This window comes from Notothenia coriiceps, unplaced genomic scaffold (genome assembly GCF_000735185.1).
Source record: "Notothenia coriiceps isolate Sejong01 unplaced genomic scaffold, NC01 NC01_scaffold00035948, whole genome shotgun sequence".
Classification (NCBI taxonomy): Eukaryota; Metazoa; Chordata; class Actinopteri; order Perciformes; family Nototheniidae; genus Notothenia; species Notothenia coriiceps.
Window position 1 is genome coordinate 89,695 of NW_011368649.1, and position 10,600 is coordinate 100,294.

The following is a 10,600-nucleotide window of genomic DNA, read 5'->3' on the forward strand; positions in this document are numbered from 1 at the left end:
TGGGGAGCACTACAGTGAGTAGGCAGATTTGAACAGGTGGGTTTTTAATTGGGATTTGAATATGGTGATTGTGTCTGATGACGTCACGGCTCCGCCTACACTGCGTTACTATAGTTACTGCCCAAGTTACTAAACTGTAATGGAAACGCAGCATAAAGTGAGCCAGTCCTACCAAGGCCTAACTATACCGTACTAAGCCGAGTGAGGCCCTGCAATGGAAATGCGCCATTAGTTAACTTGCTTAGTTTAAGTGAATTCCTGGATGCCAAGGGGATCATTAGCATGTTATTTAATGCTTAACACTCTGGAGTTAAGTCGACAGCAATTGAGCCAAGTTTAATATATTCAGACAACAGCAAATTCATAAAAACGTCTGTGCTATGTAGGAATTTATTTGATTCTGACTCAAGGAGAGTGTGAAAAACTGAGAAATGATCTCACTAAACCAATCACACACACTAAAGCTATTATATATACTGTATATATGTTTATGTTATCACCTCCATTTACCGAGTCTCCCCTGAAATCGTTTGACGCCCTTCTTGCACTTTGAAAGCCTCTCATGTATTGCCCTACACGTGCAACCAACGGACAGTTAATGTTCAGCATTTTATATTGAAATATGATTTAAATTGGCAGTAAAACAGGAATTCTCCATCAACATTATAGTAATGTGTGGCATAGATGAGTGTAGAAATAGATTTCATACAGCACTTTGTGGGTAAATCAAAGTTTAAAAAGGCCTTGTTTGTCTTTTTACATTTGATTGAAGTAGGTCAGTTACAGCGGGTCCTCTGGACTTGCAGTGACGGAACTTGAAGACACAGAGAAACAGAAAGTGTCAGAGATGAGACGTGCGTCTGCTCCTCGTCTCTCCCTGACATCTTGAGTGATTATCCCTCTCAATCTTTAAACAGGGATGCCTGACTAGCATGCATGTTAATGAACAGATACATTACTTACTGCTCTCATCTTCATCACTATTTAAACACAAACTATGGATGACATGATTTTAAAGCTATAATATGCTTCTTGCTTGATATGCATCCTCGTTTTTAAGAGAACAAGATGTCATTTTTTATATCTGTTAACTGTAAAATACAGACTGAGTAGAGACTGAAAGAGGAACGTTTAAATCAGAGCAATATGAAAAGTTTACAGTTCTTCGTTGCAAGTCTTCATGTATAGTTAAAAGTGCTTTACATACATTTAAACTCTGAAAGAAGTCTGAAAGAAACTTTAGGTTGATTTAAAAAGTGTGAACATGTATATACATCTAAAGAAAATACTGTCAAATGTAAATACGATTTAAAAAGAAATAGAAGTAACAACATTAGAAGTCAGCACAAAATAATAGCCTGCTTTTAAAGACAGGGGGTGTTTCTCAATGTCGAGGACGCTTCCTTAGTAGGACATGTCTTCCGAGTCAGGTCCTTCAGAAGCGAGGCAAGAATCCTTCCTAGCCTCGGAAAACGAAGAATGCGTGTAACAGGCTAACAGGTGTGCGTCATATGCGAGGCCCCGCCTTAAATGGAGCGCGATTTTTGGTCCGTGCGCAAAGCATTGTGGGGATTTTAAGACCGCGGAGGATACACATGTGCAGCCTCGAAATTTCCCTCAAAGAAGTACGCCGGCCTCCGTAGAATTCCAAGGATCCTGGACATTGGAACAGTCCTTCGGCGGGACTCGATGACGTAGCACCCTTGAAATAGTGGCTCTGGAGGATCCTTCATCGACATTGAGAAACACCCAGTTACTCAGCTAATCACTATGATACTTTGATAATATATAATTTTGACTTAATTATGTTTTAATTTGAGCATTATTGCAGCAGTAAAAAAGTAGTGCCAGTTGTTGTGTTAGTAATGTTTGGAACAGTGCTTGAAATGTGAGAAACATTCCCACGTCTCTTAAACCCTCAACATTTAAAAACTCTTGCAAAACTTGTGTAATATCAAAACAAGGTGTTGGAAAGTGAAACTTCCACTGCGAGGACGATGTTCTCCCATCTGTCTCGTGTGAAGTTTGTTTTCCTCTGATGTTTCCGGGGTTAAACTGCAGCGCTACTTTTTGTCTCTCATCTCGGCCTGTTTTCGTTGTCCTCACTCCCGCTCTCCCAGGCTCACTGGAGGGTAGCGAGGGTAACTCAGCATAAGTGAAGCAGGACCAAAAACTCTGAAAAGCTTTTAAGTAGTAGGCGAGCAGACAATAATGAAGACGAGGCTATCGGGAGAGAAGGAGGAGGAGAGGAGCGAGAGGGAAGGAGTTAGTCATTAAGAAGGAAGCAGTGAGGCTTTACAACCGTGTGTGTTGGGAGGGTCATTGAGGAAGCAATCCCTGGGTGTGCAGAGCTTTCAGGCGCTGTGTGTATGTGAGGAGACAGGATCCCCGGTCGGTTGTGGCGTCACCTTTGGGAGCGGTGGGTGTAGCGAGGGGGGGGGGAAAGCACGGAGCAAAGTTGAGTGGAGTAGCACAGTGTCAGTCTAATTGCCTGATTGTACTCGAGCCATTCTGCCGCTATGTGACTCTGATGGAAGTGTGTGTGGTAATCCTGTTAAAAGCCTCACAGGCCTCTCGCCTTTAATTCTGTACGAGGTGCAGAAGTAGCGAAACACGTTAGTTTACGACTGGCTAGTAATCGGACCTTATTGCTGCTCAGCCGGGAGGACACACTCACTCTGAGCAGCGTTAGTGCATCTCACACACACACACACTTGAACATACTTGAATATACACACGCAGTATATTGTGTGTATGCTTGCATGTCTACATCATAAGCAGTCATGCACCAGTTAAACGTTTGTAAGTCTGTCCGATTTCCCTATATATGGTAATATTAAGGTCCATTGCAGTGAAATTACTCATTTGTTTATCCTCACCATGGCCAAAACACTCAGAATAGTTTTTAAAGGAGCCATTAAAAGTTTATATTCTGTAAAAGATGTCTCACTGCTGTGGGGAACGAAGCTATGAAGCTTTCTTTTAAAATGTTGTTGGACAAATGGAAGATGTGAAATATGACTGACTGATGAAAATGTTTAATCTGTGTCATATCGGTGAGGCAAAATAGAACTACATAATATAATATATTATCTACCAGAGAATACTTACAAGGTTACTTTATAACTCGCCCGGTACATACTCTTGTAAAAGTAGTTTAAGGGTAGTTTGTTTAATATGAATATAGGATGATCTTTTGTTAGATTATATCTTTTTGAAACTGTCTTCCTGTTTCTCCTTCTCCTGCCTGTCTTTTGTAATCGGTCAAAGTCTTAAAGCTGTTCAACTTATACAATACTTTACCTCTGAATAAATATACATTTCCACTGAGTACTAGATGTGACTAAGTGAGGATAATTATGAAGCGTGCTGAACATTTGAATTCATAAAGAAACGAGTCGTTATTAAATCCATAATTAACCTTTTAATGTGAGTGAGGGTGAAGGCTGTGGGTATGAATGCGTGGGTTTGAGTTCATCTGTGTTTATGTACTAAATGTATGTGAAGAGCAAAGGTTTGAGAAGACCCCCCCCCACCCCTCATGTTAACTCTCTCTTTTGTCCCTCTTCTCTCTCTGTAGCGCATTAACGCTCTGGCAGAACAGACGGACGTGCTCGTGTCCTACATGTCTCGGAAGTCTCAGACCCCCGGACAGGTAAATCACACTTTAAGATCCTTTCCTTCAAGATGCACTCTTTAAAACCTTATGCAACACAAGGGGGATGTATGGCTTAAATATGAAGTGGTAAATATGTAGACAAAATGCACACTCTGAACCTTAATGATGAGAATATCCCTTTTTTAAAACCACGCATTTTTATCCCAGAGTATACAATCATGCACTGTTTTTTTAGAATTGTATTTTCTTTATCATCTTCCACCAGATTGAGCACGTTTTCATCTTTTGCCATTCAAAGCATAACGGTGGCAATATTTAAAACATCTAGCCTTTTTTTAAACGGTTACAAATAATTCTTACTGATGAATATTTGGTAGCAATGGCCAGGCTCAATGTTGTTTATTCAATTCGTATATTAAATCTAGTTATAATTTTAACATTAACAGTTTTAGAAAGCGGACATTTTTATCAGCGCAAGGGATGCACAGAATTCTTTAAGAGAAAATAATTTATTTACTGTTCTTCATGACTCCTAGTTGTAATAAAATCATTGCACAAGTCATTTTGTTTTTGATGTAAACATTTTCTTTTTGTGCACAGCTCGGCAAGATCAAGACCCTTCTGAGCCTGATCCCAGACTTCACTGAGAAGGATTTGGTGAACACGTATCTGATGAAATGTCATGGTAAGAGACACACACACACACACACACACACACACACACACACACACACACACACACACACACACACACACACACACACACACACAGGTCTGGATGGGTCTTGTGCAGCTCGCTGTAAGTCAACATTAGCGGACGCATTAACAATGCATCAGGTCCAGGAGTGTGTGTGTGTGGGGGGTAGCAGACATTCAGGGGTTACAGGAACACATGTCCTCTAATGAGTTAGCTGTCCTGGCTAGCCTAGCGTGCTAATCGCTACACAGTTCACCACTCAACTTTTTCTTCCCGCATTTTCCCCTCCTCTCTGCTTTGCCTCTTGCCCTCTCCACCTTTTTTTGTCCTCCCGTCATCTCTCCTACCTACACCCTCTTCACCTCCTCACCCGCCTGTCTCCCCTCTTTTGTACCAGAGCTGAGAGGACATGACTATTTAATTAGCATCAGCTAGCAGCTCGGTCAAGGCAGTCATGGGGGAAACAATTAGTGATGCTCTGCTCGCCTCTGGTCTCTGCCCCTCCATGGACTCCTTCCATTTTCTCTTTGTGAGGTTTTTCCTTTTCTTTTGCCTTTTTTAAACTTGCTCTTCTCTTTTAGGTTTTTGACAGTAGTGATCATACTTTCCATTTGTATCTCTTTGATACACAACCGCACACACTAATGCTGTTTCACACTCGCATATGGAAATATACTTCCGGGTACATCTGCCTATAGAGGGAAATCGCATACATAGATCAATCATACTGAAGTATTTAGATAGTTAAAGGTTTTTACAAAGTATGTTTTTTCCCCGTGGCTTTATCTTCAAAAAGACTTATTATGCTAATTTTCAGTGATTGGTCAACTTAGATATGTCCCATCCCTTGCTTAGCCTATCACATACAATCAGTTTGAGCTAATATAATATAATAGAAGCGCAAGTGTTACATAGTGATCCAGAAGTAAACAACGCTGTCCAATGGAGGCGTTACAGGCGGGGGGTGGGGGGGTGTGGGAGAGAAACTCGCTCTGGAGGGAGCGTTGAGATATTTGCCTTTGCAGACCATTTACATCCACACAAACCTGTGCCTATAACACACTACAGGAAAGGGGAACACCTCAAGGAGCATAACAGGGCCCCTTTTAATGTACATTTTTAACGATGACTTTAACATGTTGACTTTTCTCCCCCCCCCCTCAGTTACCGACAAAGACTTTTCGTCGGCCAAGGCCCTGTATGAAGAGTGGCTGAAGAGCGGAGGGGAGATAGACAAGCTGTCACTCAAACGGCTGGCCGTGATGTACAGAGAGTCCGGAGAGGAGGTGCCCTTCGAAGAGCCCCCGGTGAGTCTCACACACACATATATACAACTAAATGTGATTGGGTCCTCTACTTAATACACTCAAACAGACCTCAACAACGTAACAGGTTATTTGTCTCAAAGTCAAACAAGGAAACTGTGACTTTTCCCAGCTCGACTCCCAAGACGAGCTGACAAAATAATTACCCATCACAAAAGATTAAGAACATCGGCAAATCCTCACTTTAAAAATAATTTCAACCATTAATGGATTATAAAAATGCTTGCAGATAATTTTTGTATCCACCAATTTTACGGTAGACCAACAGATTGTTGCAGATTAAGGTTGTGTGTGTGTGTGTGTGTGTGTGTGTGTGTGTGTGTGTGTGTGTGTGTGTGTGTGTGTGTGTGTGTGTGTGTGTGTGTGTGTTGCAGACATGAACAATATATTATGAACAGCTTTGTGTACAAGCACACAGTACAGCTCCTAAACTGATGCTGGCAGTCCTGTGTGTGTGTGTCAGAGTACATATAGTGTGTAAGGGAGATGGTGTCACTGCAATACTCTCTGTTTCTGGCTTTCTGGAGTGTTTTTGAGCATTTCAGGACATTTTGTAACTTGATGTAGCCCTATTTTGGGCAGAGGACTCACACTCGTATCAACACACAGACACACACACGGAGCCCTCTCAGCCTCAGCACTTTAATGCGCTGTCCCCTGGAGGCAGGTGAACACCAGAAGCCCACCTCTTACCTCCCCTTCACTCACCTGCAGTGCAAAGATAGACGAGAGAGGGATGAAGGCAGAGCAGCTGCTGCATTATTCACAGGATGTCAGGATACTTAAGTGATGGCTGCGTTTCATAAGCAGAGGGAAAGGTGAGGTCATGGTGAAGTTTCCCTGAACTCATCGCAGGTAGAAAGCCACCTATATCTATCTAAAGGCTGCGGCACCATGACGACAACAGCAGGAACGTGCTAAGATTAAACACACCTAGATTTATTTCTAGAGGCGCATGGAGCAGTTATTTAAGTTAGCTTTTTTTAAATAAAAAAAATGCTTTTACATTTTTTTGGATGGGAATCCAGGTCTCTAATAAGAGTCATGTAGATAAAGAATAATAAAACCAATGTTCAAAGTTGATTTATTGTCACTGTACATCACTATGGGTTGTTATATAATTATGGCCATGGTGTATAGCATGATATAACAAATAACCATTTAATAAAGTCGCAGTATGGGATGTTGAATAACAAAAAACATACATAAACAAAAAACATCATAGTATAAAACGTTAATGTGTCATCAATATAAAAATATCAAATTGTTCTTGTATGAATGAGACTCTATATTACCAATAATCTCAGTAATCCCAAAAACACAATATCATCAGTTTTTATTCGGGATTACTTCTTCATTAGGAAGTGTAAAAGGAAAGGTGTGGATTATCCAAAGTATCAGACTATTTCTAAAAGTCATACACTTGTTATTGCGCTGAGGACCAGAAATGAAACAAACAAAAATATTTCAATATATATCTCAAAACCTGAACACGTAAAATAAAATCTAGTGAGAAAATGTGTTTTTGTACTTTGGGTGAACTGACCCTTTTCCAAAGCGTCTCATCTTCCTGCAGGATCTCTGCCTCTCTTTGCTTCTACAGTGAACCCAGCCATTTATCAGCATTAATTACTACATCAGTAAGCAAACGTACATTGTAAGAAGCCGGCGTAATCTGCAGGAAAGCTCTCACCTTCTCCCCTCCAAAACACACTTTGTCTGGATCAAAACCCTGATTAATTAGCGGGGAACAGAGGCCGAGAGCCAGAGAGTGCGTTAGGGGAGCGCCAGACAAATCCCTCATTTGTGTATTAACGGGGATTTAAAGATGAAACAAGGAAACTTGGTTGCAGAGTGGAGACTGTTTAGACAGACCCAGGAGGGCTTACATCTGGTACACACACACACACACACACACACACACACACACACACACACACACACACACCACACCTGGTGGTGGGGGGTGCTCATTGGTTACTTGAATTACACTGGGGGAAAGTATAGGCCTATAGGAATAGTATTAAGTGAGGTGATTTACTTCATTATCTTCATTTTAATCTACTTTATTCTCAAGTAAAAGTCCTGCATTCAAAAATGTTCCTCAAGTAAAAGAAGTACTCAGATCTTGTACTTGAGTCAAAGTAGAAGTACTCAGATCTTGTACTTGAGTAAAAGTAGAAGTACTCAGATCTTGTACTTGAGTAAAAGTAGAAGTACTCAGTTGTTTTAACGGACATTTGAAAGGAAAAGGATTCAGAGGAATATCATGAGATCAAAACGTCTGAAACACATTTCCCTCAACTGACAGTGAACAGTTAAATATGACAATTTCTGCTAAAAAGTGACTAATTGTGTAAAACAAAATATCTATTTATTTACTTAATTCACTCTAAGTTCCTGTTTATTTCTGATGTGACGACATTAGCATATTAACAAAGTGTGGAACACAGAGTCACAAACTCAATTGTTTCTGCAAGGATTTCTTTATTGTTGGAAATACAGGTCAGTACAAATTCTGTATTTAACATTTCCAGTAACCAGTGGCTGCTAAGGTGAGTCAGTGTGTGAGCAGGTAATGTTACATTACATTTAGCTGACGCTTTTACCCAATCTTACTTTTACCCAATCTGCAAAAAAGGTGCAATCAACCACGAGGATAATAAACTTGGAAAAGCAACGATCTTTTTATTTTGAATTTGTCGAGGTGCAGTCTGACCGAATGCGCTCTCTTCTCATTGGAAGCAATTGAGAGAAGGAGGCTGCGATCAGAAAAAGCCGTATAATGCTGAACAACTCAATGCTTCTTATAACACGGATTGGTTGAATACTCGGTTCTGATTGGTCAATTTGGACTGATCAATGGACTATGTGCAGACATATCAATCCGCCGAAAGTAGTCCGGTCAATTTAACTTAAGCTGTTACCAAAAGAACGTTTTCCTCCAACAGAAAACACTGTGAAATATCTTTTATATGTGTGGGGTGCTCATACAATTTGGATTCATAGTTAAATGTTTAAAAAAAATGTGAACAGACTTGGACAGCCGGAAAAACCGCCATCAGTTCTGCCTTCATATTAAAGGTCTCCTATTATGCTATTTTTAGGCATATATTATGGGTCTCAGATATATAAAAATGTATAAAAATTCCTCAGAAAATAATAATAATAATAAAAAAATGTATAGCGCCTTTCAAGAGACCCAAGGACGCTTTACAATGGGAAACAAAAAAAAATAATAATAATCACAAGGATAAAAAAATCCCTCATATCTCTCTGTTTCAGTCCTGTTAGAGAAATGCAGATTCGGGGTCCTTAGCTGCTGGCCCCGCCCCCTGTGGAGCACGGCAAGGCACACTGTGAGCTCCAAAGAGAAGAGAGATTTCTACTGGCAGATACTCAGCTAAATGCTGCCGTGGTTAAACGCCATATTATGTTCCAAACCACATCAAGGATTATTTCTGAAATAATATGGAGCTCAAACTCTTTTTGTCTCTCAGGTTTACCACAAGGTGAGTTCCTTTTTATTTCCTGCTTCTTCACACATGCTCTCTCCAGTGCAGGTTAGCCCTGAGTGTTAGCGATGCTAATGTAAACACAGACCAAATTACGTCCAAAACACGTCTCATTGTTTCTGATAGTGCCGTGGGTGTAAAGCCCGCCCACATTTGAGTAATGTCGTCATGACGCCGCAAATCTGGATCAGCTCCGTTGTTCCCCCCGTTTTTAGATAGAGGTTTTTATTTACGAAAGTACAATATAGTCAGGGTTGGGAAAATCAGGACCCAAATGCAGAATGAGGAGAAGGGGTACAAGGTACAACAACAAGCGAGCTTTAATTAACAAAAGCTGTTGAGTATGAAAAAACAAGAAAAAACCAACAGGGAGGAACATGGAGCAGAGGGAATACAAGACTAAATGATCATATTCATTTATACTTTAACACTTTTTGAAATAGGCACTCACACGGTGGGAGAAAAAAACCAAACATTTTTATTACATTTACATCATTTTACAAAATAAGACACTGACAGCGTTGGAGATATTTGGTCCTCTGCTTAGTTCCTGAGCGACGTCCATCATGCACTTGTTACGGCATGATGGACATTTTGAGTCAGAGTTTGTCACATAAACACGACATTACAAAAAAATATCCTGTGAAATGAATATATTTGTTTAACCACTAAATGTACCCTCAGTTCCTGTTTACTTCTAGCTAAACGAGTAAACATGCTGCAGATATGTAAGGTTAAACTTCATTTAAGTTAAAGCGAGTAAGCATTCACATTAGGGCCGGGACTCGATGAAAAAAATTAATCTAATTAATTAGAGGCTTTGTAATTAATTAATCGCATTTTTAATCAAATATAAATATTTGACCTGAGAACAGTGAGAAGCAATTTTTTTCACATGGATTTTAGTATACCATTGAATAATGACTGAATACATAAGCTTAAGCAACAAAACATTGTTTATTTTTTCAAGGAGGTTCTTAACCAAGACCAACAGAAAAGTGCAATTTTTGCCATAAAGTGTAGCAATAGCATATTTAGGAATATAGTACATTTCAGAGATTCAGGTAGCCTATAGGTAGGTAGACCTTCTGTAAACTATAACACTTTGTTTTTTAAGTATAACACAATACTTTCAAGTACATTCAGAACATTGGAAACCCTGACTATTAGAAAACATCTCTCTGTTGCTTCAGAGGCCATAACAGACTTTGTTGATTTACCAACAGTTGATTTAAAAAATCTAATCAATTTCAGTCCAACTCTCTCAATAACCTTGGCCAAAACAATAAACAGTTCAACATAAAGTGCCAGTTGCACCAACAACGTAATAAATAGTTCAACATAAAGTGTACCATTTAAAATAAAATAAAAAAGTGCCAGTGATTGACCTCAATCCCTCCTATTCTTCCAATATCCTGATGAAAAATAAAATCTCTCTGTTGCA

At 39.8% G+C, this 10,600-nt stretch overlaps 1 protein-coding gene across 1 annotated transcript in view; it reads left to right on the top strand.

The window, feature by feature from the left end:
• Positions 1-5,771, top strand: part of LOC104963298 (leucine-rich PPR motif-containing protein, mitochondrial-like) — a 40,901-nt gene extending 35,130 nt beyond the window's left edge. Inside the window, exons 21-23 of the mRNA XM_010791867.1 lie at positions 3,581-3,655; positions 4,220-4,304; positions 5,481-5,771. Coding sequence (XP_010790169.1) covers positions 3,581-3,655; positions 4,220-4,304; positions 5,481-5,677 — 357 coding nt within the window. The 3' untranslated portion in view covers positions 5,678-5,771. The remainder of the gene's footprint in view (positions 1-3,580; positions 3,656-4,219; positions 4,305-5,480) is intronic.
• Positions 5,772-10,600: the final 4,829 nt, after the last annotated feature.